Genomic DNA, 16173 nt, shown 5'->3' on the forward strand with positions numbered 1-16173 from the left:
CAAAGAAATACTGCATCTCATTTTCTTCTTGAGATTGGCATAGTCACAGCCATGGAAGCCAGTCTTCGGGAAATTCAATTCAGTCATAATATCAAGAAGTGACTAAGTGCATAAAATTCAACAAAGGCAATCAGTCCCACAGTGTGGCTGCAGTGCTCAAGGATTTGTGCTCCTTATAAATGGTACAAATTGATCATTGAGGAAGAAAGCCGGAAGGGAGCAATAGGTTGGCCAGCTGGCCAGCAAAATGGCAATTGGAATTCAGTCTGGTGAGGTTTAATGCAATGTGTTTGTGGAGGGCAAACCGCTAAAGGACTACACAGTAAATAGATGACTGAGGAGTGTAAAAGAACAGGGATATTTGAGTGTTTGTCAGTAGATCCCTCAGACAGAAGAACAGGGTCAATAAGGGAACAAAGAAAGCACAGGATAATTTATTAGCCAGGGCATAGAATATAAGAGTGAGGGGGTTTTGGGTTATGCTAGAAATGTGTTATTTATTGGTTAGACCACAGATCAAATACTGTGCACAGTTCTGTTTGCCACATTACAGAAAGGGCGTGATTGCATTAAATAAGGTATGGGGGTTTTGCCAGAAATTAAAAGTTGTAGCAATGAGCAAAGATTGAAAGGATCGGGATTTTCTTTGGAGCAAAGAGTGGATGAGAAGAACCTGTTTCCTTTAGCAGAGACTTCAATAGCCAAAAGCATAAATATTTTTAATCAATCTGTTCTGACTTGTTGGCCTAGAATAATAGACACTACTCAAAGTTTGTGAGAAGATTTGTAGCTCGGGTGTTTGTTGTTGTGGTTCTGTTCACCGAGCTGGGAATTTGTGTTGCAGACGTTTCGTCCCCTGTCTACGTGACATCCTCAGTGCTTGGGAGCCTCCTGTGAAGCCACAGAACCACAACAATAGACACTACTTGTGTACCTCAGGAACTCCAAGTAATTGTGGAAGGATTAGAGGAGAGTTGAGGATAAATCCTTTTGATTCAGAGGGTAGAAGATGCTTGGAACTCTTAGCCTGAGATGGAGGTAAAAGCAGAGACCTTCACTGCATTTTAAAAAGAATTTGAAGTGGAATTAGGTATGATGGCTCTTTTTTTTAATGACGTGTACGTAGTGGGCCACCAGTTTTTGACTATTTTATTTTCCGCTGTCCACTGCTTAAGTAACTTTATTGTCACTGTTCCAAGGTTAGTGTCTAAAAACTATTGTCCCTTTTTAAAAAGGTGATTACAGTATCAGTCATTTACCTTTTTCTTTCATCACACTTTCACTTATGACATGCCAGCACAACCACGCTATGTATGCTGCGTTGTATATAAGTAAAATAGAGAGTAATCATACCTATTCATGAGTTAGTATTAAAACAAATTCCATGCTGGACATCCAAGCCTCAGAGGCTGGCAAAACCCAATAAGCTACATACCCCAACATGAGTTAGTAGCTTCAGAAGAGTTTCGACTGTTGCCTTTGTCCATCTTCTGTTGCTCAAAGTGTTAAATAAATAGGCTAAATACCACCTGAAGAGGACGGAGCTATATAGAGAGGTTAGCCGTGTGATACCTTGTGTTTTTTTTTTGCTGCAGTTCAGATAAAAGGAAATGCAAAGAAAAGGAAATATCGGGCAAAAACTTGGTTAGCGGCTTGACTAAACCATAAATAAGGGCAAATTTGGAGTTCACAAAATAGATGGATATAATCCCTGTCTGGAGCACTTCTCTTGGATTTAGAACTGTCAATCTTATGGAAAGTTGAATGGGTAGGTCAACTGGTGTAGTAACATCAAGTCTGTGCTCTGCTGAGTGAACATTATTAGGCTCTATTGAACATAATTGAGTAGAAGGGATGATGCGAAAGGATATCTTCAGGCAAGCCTACTTTGGTTCCTGTTCCATGTGATCCTACATTATTATGAGCAGATGGTATGGGAAAGCATTTAATTGGGGGAGGGGGAATTACAATGCTATAGGGCAGGAACCGGGTGCCTAAATTGGGAATAGATATTTTCAGGGACAATAGAAATGAGGTTGTTTAGGAAGCACTTGCTGATAATGCTGGACAGGTTTGTCCCACTGAGGCGTGGAAGGGATGGTAGATTGAAAGAACTTTGGGTGACAAGGGATGTGGAGCATCTAGTCAAGAGGAAAAAGGAAACTTACTTAAGCTTGGGGAAGCAAGGATCAGACAGAGCTTGAGAGGGTTACAAGGTAGCCAGGAAGGAACTGAAGAATGGACTTGAGAGAGCTAGAAAGAACCATGAAAAGCTTTAGTGGGTAGGATTAAGGAAAACCATAAGACATTCTACACTTATGTGAGGAACAAGAGGATGGCCAGAGTGAGGGTAGGGCTGATCAGGGATAGAGGAGGAAAGTTGTATCTGGAGTCGGAGGATGTAGGGGAGGTCTTTAATGAATACTTTGCTTCAGTATTCATTACTGAGAGGGATTTGGGGCTCAGTGGTTAGCACTGCTACCTCACAGCACCAGGGTCCTAGGTTCGATTCCAGCCTCGGGCAACTGTCTGTGTGGAGTTTGCGCATTCTCCCCGTGACTGCGTGGGTTTCCTCTGGGTGCTCCGGTTTCCTCCCACAGTCCAAAGATGTGCAGGTCAGGTGAATGCTAAATTGCCCATTGTGTTAGATGTGTCAGAGGGGAATTCGGTCTGGGTGGGTTACTTTTTGGAGGGTCGGTGTGGACTTGTTGTGCTGAAAGGCCTGTTTCCACACTGTAGGGAATCTAATCTAATCTAATCTAATCTTGACGTTTCTGAGGACAGTGTGAAACAGACTGAAATGCTAGAACAGATTGCTGTTAGGCAGGAGGACGTGCTGAAAATTTTGAAAAACATATCGATAGATAAATCCCCTGGGTCTGATGAGATACACCCATGGATACTACGGGAAATGAGGGAAGAGATTGCTGCACCTTTGGCGAAGATCTTTGCGTCCTCACTGTCTACTGGAGTAGTGCCAGATGACTGGAGGGTGGCAAATGTTATTCCCTTGTTCAAGAACCGGAATAGGGATAATCCTGGGAATTACAAGGTCAGTCTTAAGTCAGTGGTGGGCAAAGTATTGGAAAGGATTCTGAGAGATAGGATTTATGATTATTTGGAAAACGATAGTTTGATTAGAGATAGTCAGCATGGCTTTGGGAGGGGCAGGTCATGCCTCACAAACTTTATTGAATTCATGTCAGTGTGGAGGAACAGAGGGATCTTGGGATCCATGTCCATAAATCCCTCAAAGTTGCTACCCGGGTTGATAGGTTTGTTAAGAAGTGTATAGTGTTTTGGCTTTCATTAGCGGGGGGATTGAGTTTAAGAGCTGCGAGGTTATGCTGCAACTCTATAGTCCTGGTTAGACTACACTTGGAACATTGTGTTCAGTTCTGGTCATCTCATTATATGAAAGATATGGAAGGTTTAGAGAGGGTACAGAGGAGATTTACCAGCATGCTGTCTGGACTGGAGGGTATTTCTTATGAAGATAGGTTGAGGGAGTGAAGAAGGATGAGAGATGACTTGATAGACATGTACAAGCTATTGAGAGGCATAGATAGAATGGATAGCCGAAGACTTTCCCAGGGCAGAAACGCCCATCAAGAGGGATCATAATTTTAAGGTGATTGGAGGAAGGTTTAGGGGAAATGTCAGAGGTAGGTTCTTTACACAAGAGAGTGGTGTGTGCGTGAAATGCACTGCCAGCGGTGGTGGTAGAGTCCGATACATTAGGCACTTTTAAGCAACTCTTGGATAGGCACAGTACAATGAAGGAAATGTAGGTACTCTGATCTGAGAGTAGGATAAGAGGTCAGCACAACATCAAAGGCCGAAGGGCCTGTGCTGTACTGTTCTATGTTCTATGACAGCACCTTACACAAGTGTTCAGCAGCTGTTCTTTGAGGTATAGTTAACCCTTTGCTCCTCATCTTAATCAATAGTCTACCGTTGGAAATGTTATACAAGCTGTGTTCCTGCTATTAAAATTGCTTCAGATTTGCACCTCATTCACTGCAGTCGTCACCTTTTTGCCATTTACAATCTTATTAAAACCTTACACTGCCTTATACACAGAAGTTTGTTTTGCCTTGTACTTTTCTGTCCTACCTTCATCAACTGCTTGTCTTACTTGTCACACTGCATTTGTGCAGTCTGACTCTGCGATTATCTGTTCCCACCATTTGCTGAAAATGATGGACATTTTGCATCTGCAACTGCTCTTATAGACTATCTAGTGATCCCTTATGGTAAGTGTGGGGGATTGAAAAGTGCAAACAGGATAAATTGGCCTGCTTCCACACTGTAGGTATTCTGTGATAGAGTGGGTCTGTGATGTTCATTGTCGTTGAATAGCTTTGCAACCATGAGCGTTGTAAAGCAGAGAACAAGAGCAAGTTCCTGGACCTGCAGCCATCTGAGTTAATGGCATTGTTCTCATTTAGAGAGGATGGAACATTGGGACCTGCAATAAAATTAATGGATGGTAATATACCTCCCAGCTTCAGACTGCTATAAATCATCAGTTTTACTCTGCAACATCTGATTCCTTCATTGAATTACAGTTTCATTACTAATTCCCAGGCAGCCATCGTTTTAACATAGAGATAAGTCAATTTTACGAGTCTGTACAATCAACCTTTATCGTATATCATCCTGGCAAAACTGTAGTCTGGATTATATCATTGTGCATGATATCAGTAAATATTCCCGGTGGAGTAAGACATCTTGGGCTGAAATGATGTTTGATTGGGGCAAACTGGCCTCCATAACATGATCTAACTGGCCATTCTTTGAGCGTCGAGAGTTTGATGCTCGAAAAACACAGCAGGTCAGGCAGCATCCGAGGAGCAAGAGAATTGATGTTTAGAGCATAAGCCCTTCATCAGGAATGAGGCTTGTGGGTTGGGGCTGAGAGATAAATGGGAGGGGGTGGGGTTTGGGGGAAGGTATGCAGTGGTTTGTGGGGTGGAAGGTAAGGACCAGGGGGGGGTTCTGTCCTTGTTGGGTTGGGAGGGGTGGGGAAGGTGGATGAAGGTGAGGGAAAAGGTGTTAGGTCAGAGGGGGCAGTGATGGACAGGTCCGGAGAGTGGTGCCAAGTTGGAGGCTTGGGACTGGATAATGTAGAGGGAGAGGAAATGAAGAAGCTGTTGAAATCCACATTTATCCCATAGGATTGCAGGGTCCCAAGGTGGAATATGAGGCGTTCCTCCTCCAGGCATCGGGTGGTAACAGTTTGGCAGTGGAGGCGGCCCAGGGCCTACATGTCCTTGACTGAGTGGGAGGGGGAGTTGAAGTTCAGCCACGGGGCGGTGGGGTTGGTGGGTGCAGGTGTCCCAGAGATGTTCTCTGAAACAATCTACAAGAAGGGATCCTGCCTCCCTAATGTGGAGGAGACCACACCGAGTGCAACGGATTCAGTAGATGACATTGGTAGAGGTACAGGTACATTTCTGTGGAAGGATCCTTTGGGGCCTTGGATGGAGGTGAGGGGGATGTGTGGGTGCAGGTTTTGCACTTCCTGTGGTGGCATGGGAGGGTGCCAGGAGAGGGATGTGAGCTGGTGGGAGGTGTGGACCTGACGAGAGAGTCGCAGAGGGAATGGCCTTTTTAGAACGCTGATGGGGGTGGGGCGGGAGGGAAGGAAATATGTCTTTAGTGGTGGGGTCCATTTGGAGATGGCGGAGGATGATGCATTGTCTGGGGTGGAAGGTGAGGACCAGGGGGATTCTGTCCTTGTTGGGTTGGGAGGGGTGGGGTTCAAGGGTGGTAGTGTGTGAAGTGGAGATGTGCTGGAGGTCATCGTCAAACAGTGGAAGGGAAGTTGTAATTGTGGAAGGAGGAGGTCATCTGGGACATTCTGAGGTGGAATTGGTCATCCTGGGAGCAGATGTGGCAGAGGTAGAAGAATTGGGAATAAGGGATGGCGATTTTACAGGTGGTAGGGTGGGAGGAGGTGTAGTCCAGATAGTTGTGGGAGTCGGTGGGCTTGTAGTACAGGTTAGTCAGTCGCCAGAGACTGTGATGGAGAGGTCCAGGAAGGGGAGGTAGGTTTCCGCGATGGTCCAGGTGAATTTGAGGTCAGGGTGAAACTTGTTAGTGAAGTTGATGAACTGTTCAACCTCCTCATGGGAGCACGAGGTGGCGCCGATACAGTCGTCGATGTATGGAGGAACAGGTGTGGGCGGTGGTGTCGGTATAACTCCGGAAGATGGACTGTTCCACATACCCGACAAACAGGCCAGCATAGCTGGGTCCCATGCAGGTGCTCATGGCTACCTCTTTAGTTTGGAGGAAGTGGGAGGATTGGAAGGAGAAGTTGAGGACGAGGACCAGTTCAGCCATGCAGATGAGGATGTCAATGGAAGGGTACTGGTTGGGACGGCGTGAGAGGAAGAAACCGGAGGGCTTGGAGACCTTCATCGTGGTGGATGGTTGTGTACAGGCACTGGATGTCCACAGTGAAGATGAGGCATTGGGGTCCAGAGAAACGAAAATCTTGGAGGAGGTGAAGGGCATGGGTGGTGTCACGAAAGTAGGTGGGGAGTTCCTGGACTGAGGGGGACAGGACGGTGCCGAGGTAGGAGGAGATGAGTTCGGTGGAACAGGCGCAGGCTGAGACAATGGGTTGAACGAGGAAGTCAGGTTTGTGAATCTTGGGAAGGAGGTAGAATTGGGTGGTGTGGGGTTCACTGACAATGAGGCTGTGGATGGGAGATCCCCAGAGGTGATCCACAACTCGCAGATACCTCCTCCTCGTGCTCCCTTGATCACAACTTCCCCTCTCATCACCAAACCATCATCTCCCAGACCATCCACAACCCCCTTAGTCTAGGAGATTACAGTAGGTCAGGCAGCATCCATGGAGAGAGAGCAACTTAATATTTTGAGTCTAGTTGACTAAACTGCCTGGTTTGGGTATGGAGCATTTTTGTATTGATGACTGCTGACAGGTATACTGGTATGATGTTAAATTTAATCGGACTTTAGTTCTGTCCTAATTCTTTTAGCATAAAACTGTCGTGAATCTGCGTGAATCTGTCTGTTTGAGCAGGTCTTTGTTGTCTCCACTGTTGTATTTCGTTGCAACATTAGTGTCACAGTGTAGAAACTTGGTGAAATTAGATTATAAAAACCTTTCAAGATATGATGATCCTTAATTAAAAAATCAATTTTGACATTAAGTGCGCAATGTTTCTGCTTCACATTATGCAAGTTCAAAATCATTGCTGTTCCAAGCTTTGTGAACATCTTTATCATTGGTGACCTTTAAGCGGCAATTGGATAGGTACATGGATAGGTGCTTAAGCTAGGAAAAATGTTCGGCACAACATCGTGGGCCGAAGGGCCTGTTCTGTGCTGTATTGTTCTATGTTCTATCTTTCAATTATGCACCAGGAGTGAGAACCCACATTAGACCAGCACTGGCAAAGACTGGGCACTCTGTGTGCTAACAATGTGTATTGTTATTGGGTTCTGTATCCTGAAAATCTATTGATGGGCAATTTAGAGCATTACGAATGATGCAGTCTCATTTAACCTCCTAGTGTAAAATCTATTAATGGTATACAATGATTGAGTCAGCTTGATTCAGTTGATAGTGCTCATCTTTCTGGATGAGGAAGATCAAAGTTCACAACATGTTGGCCTGTTGAGAGTTGAATGCATAACTCGTGTTATGAAGACATGGGTGCATTGTACCTCGAAGAAAGTTAAAAGCTAACAGAACTAGCTGACAGCACCAAGTGTTCTCAACAAGGTATAATGTTGCATGTCGTCCAGCAGTTAGTGTAGCTGGTTGCCTGGAGACAAAAACAAATTTGAATTTTGCCAATCAGTTTAAAATATACCCCAAAAAAATACCAACCTCCAATCAAGTTTGAATTTAGTATATTGACAATATTAAAAACCAGTGAAACAATCTGATGCTTTAGGGTATAAGACTGGGGAAAATTGAGCAGATGGCAGAGAACTGCCACACCACCAGTATGTAGAGACTGCTCGAAAAATAGCACTCTTAAAGGTACCTAATATCAACCAGTATCCCTCACAAGAAAAGAAGACTGAGGAAGAGAAGATTTGACTTCTGGCTGATTTTGAAAACTTGATTTTTTGGTCAACCTTAATCAGGGGGTTTTATCGGACTAGTATTGTAGCCGGGAAAGGTAAAAGATAGGTTAGAGGAAGGAGTTGTAAATCACATTGTTAGTTAATTATTCTCTGTTATACTTTAAGAAATAAAGTTGTTAATTTTTACTTTAAATAGTTCTTGGCCTCTCCAATTTTCAAAGGTTACTGCACGGTATAAATCTTTTCTGTGTTGCTGGTTTAAATTAAGCAGGAGGGTTTACCCCGTGTCGGAACACTAGAGGGTGTACCTTAATATATGGGTAAAGTGGTTGATGTGGTGTATATGGATTTCAGTAAGGCGTTTGATAAGGTTCCCCACAGTAGACTGTTGTATAAAATATGGATTGAGGATGACTTCGCCATTTGGATCAGAAGAAGAAGACAGAGGGTGGTGATTGACAGGAAATGTTCATTCTTGAGTTCAGTTACTAGTGGAGTCTGGCAAGGATCTGTTTTGGGCTGTTTTGTCATTTTCATTAATAACCTAGATGAGGGCGTAGAAGGATGGGTTAGTAAATTTGCGGGTGACACTGAGGTCAGGGGAGTTGTTGATAGTGCTGAAGGTTGTTGCAGGTTACAGAGGGATATAGATAAGCTGCAGAGCTGGGCTGAGGGGTGGCAAATAGAGTTTAATGCAGAAAAGTATGAGGTGATTCACTTTGGAAGGAGCAATAAGAATGCAGAATACTGAGCTAATGGAAAGATTCTTGGTAGTGTAGATGAGCAGAGAGATCTTGGTGTCCATGTACATAGATCCATGAAAGTTGCCACCCAGGTTGATAGGGTTGTTAAGAAAGCATACAGTGTGTTAGCTTTAATTGGTGGAGGAATTGAGTTTTGGAACCACGAGGTCATGCTGCAGCTGTTCAAAACTCTGGTGCAGCCTCACTTGGAGTATTGCGTACAGTTCTAGTCACTGCATTATATGAAGGATGAGGAAGCTTTGGAAAGGGTTCAGGGGAGGTTTACCAGGATGTTGTCTGGTATGGATGGAAGGTCTTATGAGGAAAGGCTGAGGGGGCTTGAGGCTGTTTTCGTTAGAAAGACGAAGGTTGAGAGGTGACTTGATTGAGACATGTAAGATAATCAGAGGGTTAGATCAGGTGGACATGGAGAGCCTTTTTTCTCAGATGGTGATGGCTAGCAGCTTTAAATTGAGTGGTGATAGATATAGGACAGACGTCAGAGGTAGTTACTTTACTCAGAGTAGTAGGGGTGTGGAATGCACTGCCTGCAACAGTAGTGGACTTGCCAACTTTAAGGGCAATTAAATGGTCATTGGGTAAACATGGATGAAAATGGAATAGTGTAGGATTGGTAGGCTTCAGATTGGCTCCGCAGGTTGGCGCATCATCAAAGGCTGAAGGGCCTGTACTGTGCTGTTATGTTCTATTGATCTGTCATTAAATCAGGACTCAAAGCCAGAATTTACCTTCTCATTCTAGATGGATCCATTAAGGATCCATTAAGGATCCATCAATGTTACTGTAAGTGTTAGGAGTCCTTGTGATATCTTGATGCATGTTCCTGCCTCAATCAGTATTACCAAAAAGACACATGAAGTAGTCAGTCATCTCCTTTCAGCTTTGGATCTCAGGTAGAATTGCTGCTCTGTTTATCTGCAAGATAGTTCATGCACCCCTAAACAATGCATAGTGTTTGAAATGGTTTAAATAATTGAGACAATCATATATAATGAGTGGAAACATTTTGTTTGTCATTGTGACATTTGATGTTTAGTCGTGATTGCTATGGATCCAAAAGAAATTGAAAGCAAATCAAATTGAGGAATTTAAAATCTGAAAGATACTTGAGAGTAATGTACATAATACAGAAGCAATAATGTTTTATGGTACATTTTGACATCTTCAAATGCTTCCCAAAGATTACTTGGAATAATATCCTTAAACAGTATCTGATTAAAATTCAATTTAAAATGAAGATGGGTTGCCTGCTGTGAATGTAAGATGGAAAATTAATTTTTAATGTGTGTTTCATTGATTTTTAATCTGTGTTAAGGGATTTGAAAGCTGATTTTGCTCAGCTCAACTTTTTTTCATTTATTTGTGGAATGATGATGGTCACAGCATGACTGGCAGCTGGTGCAAGTGTATTTTTAACAAAACTCTGAAGGGTGCTGTCTCTTTAATCACACTGTGATCTCTGAACAGGCAAATGCTAAAGAATTATAAGCATGTAAAACCACAACATTAAAGCCAAAATATTGTGGATACTGGAAAAACGCAGCATGTTTGGGGACTTCTGTGGAGGAAGAAGCAGAATTCATGCTTCTCAAGGCAGGTCATGCAGACTTGAAATGTTTAATTCTATTTCTCACTCCACTGAAGCTGCCAGACCTGCTGCGTTTCTCCAACATTCCCTACGTTTGTCACAAAATTAAAACCATTAACTCAATTGTTTGAGGTAGAATGATGCAGCATATTTATGTTTCACCATATATGCATGAAGTAGAGAGCAGTGCTAAGCTAAATGCTAGCAGTACCCTAAAGTCCAGTCTTATTTGGTCATGATATTTGCTCTGTGGCCATTCTGCTCAATAAATAGTACAGTATTAGGTAAAGTCAGAATACCAGCCACAGAAAGAAAAGGTACTTGGAGGAAATTATGCCAGTTCTAAGCACATGGAAAATCTGTGTGGTGGTGGTATCCTCATGCATGGATAGTCCACTGATCTGCTTGTCCCACTTAGAAAAGGGACTTGGTGTGACTGTGCTGTGAGATCATGGAAAGATCTGCTCAAATGATTACTGCCCTTTTTAACTACATCCGCTTATCTAGAGCTTGAAGCTGCCTAGCTGCCTAGGAATTGTGTCTAAGAATCAGTTGGTGGTCCCACTCAATCAACAATCACTTTTGCAAAATATACGGAAAATGATTCTGTTCTGATGTGGGTTTTTGTTATAGGGCTCTCCCACTACTTCATTTTTGCTTCTGCTTGCTGAGCTACGTTCACAAGCAGTTTACTCTGTCCCAGGATGATGGTGATATAGTACCAGTCTGTTTCCTTTGGGGATGACTTGATTACCTCTTGGATGCCTATCACCTCAGATTGAAGTTCTCCCATTACTGCTACCCTCCTCTGCACCCCCAGCTATTGCTGAGGAGTTTCTTGGTGAGGCACAGCAACATATTATTCCCTTCCTACATTCGCATTCACAGCAATGCAACTGAATGCATGGGAAAACTCACTCAAGGGACTGCAATGTCAGGAAAATTGCAAGTGTTGAATAAACCTCAAAAAAAGGGTGTAAACTCTTTTCTGTATCAAGTTGCAGCAGGTGCAGAAATACGTGAAGCATTATCTTTGGTGGAATACTCTTAATTATCTCCTCAGAATCGCAATTAACAGCGACAGAGATAGCCACTGATTGATCTCTCTTTTGCGACACAATGGTCTCTCCAGCCAGTCCCCAAGTTTAACAGAATATGATTTAAATTAACTTGCAGTTTTGTTCACTGTTGAAATATGAAAAGAAATCACTTTTTAATTATTTCTTCCTTAAAACATAGTGATGACAGTGTTGCCAACAGAGTCACAGTCAGTTTGTGTGTTCTTCCAATCTATTATAAATTCCCCACCCGTGGGAATATTCGAGGTATCAGCTAAGTCATACTGTTGTGATTCATCCACAGGATGAAATGGTCGCTAGCTTGGGCCTTTCCACCAGACAGGCTCTGACAGTACTGCATAACCAGCTCACAGTAATCCTGGAAGAGCACCAGAAGCAGCAGAGAAAGAAGGGCTCTTGGAAGGTAGGGACATAATGAAAATTCTAGCCATGCTTCGTTGTTGTTCTAACTGGTCTTTTATAAACTTGAGCTCCTTCAAAATCCTATTGTCTGTATCCTAATTTTTATTGTTTGCTAATCAGCATTAGTTCCATGTTTACCAAGCCCAATAGTTTTAAGCTGGTTGGAGGAAAGTATAGAGGGGATGTCCGAGGCGGGTTGTGAGAGCATGGAATGCGTTGCCAGCAGCAGTTGTGGTGGCAGGGTCATTGGGGACATTTAAGAGACTCCTTGACATACATATGGTCACAGAAATTTGAGGGTGCATACATGAGGATCAGTGGTCGGCACAACATCGTGGGCTGAAGGGCCTGTTCTGTGCTGTACTGTTCTATGTTCTAATATTTAAAATTCTCATTCTTGTGTTCAAATGCATCCATGGCCCCTCAGCTCTCAATTTTTGTAACCCTTCACTCCAAGCTTGAAATCCTTTGAGAACTCAATATGCCTCCAGCTCTGACTACCTTATTCATCTGCAGCTTCCTTCATCCCACCATAGGTGGCTGTGCCTTCAGTTTAAACCCTAAACTCTGGAATTATCTTTCTAAATCTCCCCCACCTCTCAGGTTTAAAGGAACATCTTAAAACAACCTATTTGAAACTGTGATGTCCTTTCCTATTACATTTCCCTGCTCTTATTTTCAAAGGAATTTTAATAGACTATAAAATCTGTGCTCAGTGGTGAAAGCAATTTGAAGGGAATGTTTTCCTGGGTTACGCTGCAGCCGTGACCTCTGGGATTGTGATAAGTTAAAAACCACACAACACCAGGTTATAGTCCAACAGATTTAATTGGAAGCACATGAGCTTTCGGAGCGCCACTCCTTCATCAGGTGGTTGTGAAGGACACAATTGTGTCCTCCACACAAATCAGGATTGTGATAGTTTCACTGTTCAGCTCGAATTAAGTGTCGTATTTCTTTAGATACTTTGAAATGATTTGAAGCCGTGCATCAGTCCAGCCTCCATTCAAAGGACATTCACAAAAAACTCTTGAGCCCCTCATTTCAGATCTTTGCCTGATAATTCACAGATAAAGTAATGGAATACTTGTAAATTATTCCTCAGGGTAAATAGGTTTCTGTTTTATAATTTTCTGTCCTTTATCATCTTGTTTGGCAAATCTTTTATTCTCTAATTGCCAGTGCAATTAGAGAAGGATCAACTGTGGAAACTAAGCTTGTATCTCACAGTATGTGGTGCCATGTGTGAATCTATTCTACTGGGGTTTATTGTGTGATGTTTCTCTGTGTGTTATCAGTTCCTATCTGACCACACTGATCTTATTGTAGGATGTATGGTTTAAGGGTTTCCTTAACCTGAGTAACCGATCCTCCAGCTTCCACTGGCCTGGAGCAGCTCTTATGCTGTTGGCTGCCATTTTACTGCTGTGTTGCTTTGAAAGCGAACCAAATGGAAGGTAAGAAATGTCTTGTGTATAAAACCACTAAGCTAGACAAAATGTAGTGAATGCATTAGGTGGGTAAGAAGTATTTAAATCTTCAACTGATGCAAACTTAATTTAGATTGTATTATTTTATTAAACAGTGCACAGTTTACAAAACAATTAACATTAACAGCTGTATACAGAGAAACAGCATGGGAGAGGAGTGGCAAAGCCAGGCCCCAAACCCTGACATTCAACCGGTTTTCAGGGAAATGAGGACAATCCTCAAATCCCATTACAATTTAGATTGTAATTTGTAGTTTGTTTAACGCGAAATCGTCAGTTTTAAATTGTGTAGTTGTAAGCTTTGATCAGACTTACTTTCAAGATGGGCATTGTAAGGTCAGCTTAATTAAGAACTGGTTGAAACTGGATTCTCATTAACTGAATGAGCTAGGCCCTCTGTATTGGAAACATATAAGTAGCCAATCTATTGGTACTTAGAGTGCATACGTTAAGTATTGCGAGTTCAGTGGAGGAAGGAAGGAGGTATTTGTGGATTTTTGCTGTAGCTGATTGGTGAGTATTCTGGTATTTAAAGTAAACTTAAGGTCTTCAGTTTGTTCAAGTCTCCAATTTTTTTTAAAAAACAAAAATGTCAGGTATACAATCAATATGTAATGAGCTATAAAAAGGAAGTAATGTAATAAACCACAAAAAACAAGTGCACTGGAGTGATTTTAAAAGCTGCTGGACTCCAGTGTGATTGGTATCTGTAGTAAGTGTTTGCAGATCAAGCAACTCCAGATCTGAGTTGAGAATTTGGAATCTGAGCTGTAAACGTTGCTCCACGTCAGGGGGGGGGGAAAAGTTACCTGGGCACTACTCCAGAAAGGTGTTGCACTTCTTAAATTAGGAGCGGGAGGGGAGGAATCCAGTTCTTGTCCTCGTTGGTAGTATGACCATTCATAGGACTGGAAAGAGGGGTACTGCTGAAAGATTTTTGAACAGCTGGAAGGGAAACTGAAATGCGGAATCTCCAAAGTGATAATCTCAGAATTGATACCTGAGCCATTGGCATAGAATGAATAAAATGACAAAGTTAAATGCGTGGCTTAAAGATTGGTGTGGTAAGAATGGGTTTTAGTTTGTGTGGCATTGGTACCAAAACTGGGGTAGAAAGGAGCTGTTTAGTCAGACAGGCTTCACTTAAGCCATGCTGGGGCCATCCCAGTCAATCAAATAACTCGGGCTGTAGAATGTGTTTAAAACTAATTGGAGGGAGGATTTTGGAGGGGGAAGTACAGTCTTGCAAATCAAAATATGGTGGAAAATAAACAGAGGACAAACTAGCATCTATAAATATCAAAAGAAAGTGAACATAGGCCCCTTGGAGAACAAGGCTGGGGAAACGATGGGGAGACAAGAAATGGCAGAACCGTTGAACATGTTGTATTAGTTTTAACGGTAGAGGCATTCCAAAAATACTTAATCGAGAGGACAAAAGAAAGCAGGAAATAAATACAATAATCACCAGAGAGAAAGGACTAGGAAAGCTTGTGGGGCTAAATGCTAATAAGCTGCCTAGACGTGATGGATTGCATCCGAGGATTTTAGAGGAAATAGCTGCAGAGACATTGGATGTGCTCGTAATAATGTTCCAAGGATCTTCAGATTCTGTACAAGTCCCATTGAATTAGAAAAATACCAATGGTAACACCCTTCTTCAGAAAGGGAGGGAGACAAAAAGCAGATAATTGTAGGATAGTAAGCTGACATCTGTCTCAGGAAAAATATTAAAGATGTCATATCAGGAGTTAGAAATACATACGCAGAATCAACATGACCATGCAAGGGAAATGATGCCTGACAAATTTATTGCAGTTTTTTCATGTGATAAGGAGAAGCGTAGATCAAAGGGAGTCAGTAGGTATAATACATTTGGATTTCCAAAAGACACTTGATAAGGTACTGTAGACAAGGCTATTTAATAACTTAACTGTCCGTGGTTTTGAGGATAGTGAATTAACATGGATAGAGGGTTAGCTAACTAATAAATGACATAGTTGCGATGAGGTGGCCATTTTCCGGTTGGCAACATGTAATTGGAGTCCGAAGTTGTCAGTGCTGGGCCAATAATTACTTACAATATGCATTAATGAATGAGGGAATGAATGTGCAATAGTAAACTTTGCAGTTGACACAAAAGCAGGTGTGAAGGAAAGTGGTGATAATAACACAAGGATATAGACACGTTAAATGAGTGGGCACAAATTTGGCAGATAGAATATAATCATAGAATCCCAACAGTGTGGGAATGGTCCATTTGGCCCAACAAATTCACACCGATATTCTGAAGAGTATTCCACCCAGAACCATTCTCCTACGTTTCCCCTGACTAATGCCTATACACCCATAGATGTGTAGGTTAGATTGATCTTAGATTATGATAAATATTTGGCACAGCATCATGGGCTGAAGGGCCTGTACTGTGCTACAGTCCCTGGGCACTATAGGCAATTTAGCATGGCCAATTCATCTAACCTGCACATCTTTGGACTGTGGGAGGAAACCGGAGCACCTGGAGGAAACCCACGCAGACACGGGGGTAATGTACAAACTCCACACAGATAGTCGCCCGAGGCTTGAATCGAACCTGGGTCCCTGACGCTCTGAGGCAGCAGTGCTAACCACTGAGTCAACATGCTGCCCCTAATGTTAGAAGTGTGAGGTTAAGCCCTTTAGCAGGAAGGGAAGAAAAACCGAATGTTACACAAAGACTACAGAAATCTGCAACATAGGGATTTGGTAGTCTTATTGCATGAATTGCAAAAAGCTAA

General features: G+C 42.5%; 1 protein-coding gene across 9 annotated transcripts in view; it reads left to right on the plus strand.

Moving 5' to 3' along the window:
- Positions 1-16173, plus strand: part of tmem94 (transmembrane protein 94) — a 139818-nt gene that overhangs the window by 33203 nt on the left and 90442 nt on the right. For 8 of the 9 annotated variants that reach the window (XR_015761367.1, XM_088000430.1, XM_088000433.1 and 5 more), the window contains 2 exons: positions 11791-11910; positions 13239-13366. The exons of the other annotated variant lie outside the window; for it this stretch is intronic. Coding sequence is in view for 7 of the 8 variants with exons in the window: in XM_088000430.1 (XP_087856556.1) it covers positions 11791-11910; positions 13239-13366 (248 nt within the window). In the remaining variant the exon portion in view is untranslated. The remainder of the gene's footprint in view (positions 1-11790; positions 11911-13238; positions 13367-16173) is intronic. 9 annotated transcript variants of the gene reach the window in all.

The sequence above is a fragment of the Chiloscyllium plagiosum genome, unplaced genomic scaffold, assembly GCF_037043375.1.
Source record: "Chiloscyllium plagiosum isolate Xiang-an unplaced genomic scaffold, Cpla_swu_hap1 HiC_scaffold_25, whole genome shotgun sequence".
NCBI classification, from domain to species: Eukaryota; Metazoa; Chordata; class Chondrichthyes; order Orectolobiformes; family Hemiscylliidae; genus Chiloscyllium; species Chiloscyllium plagiosum.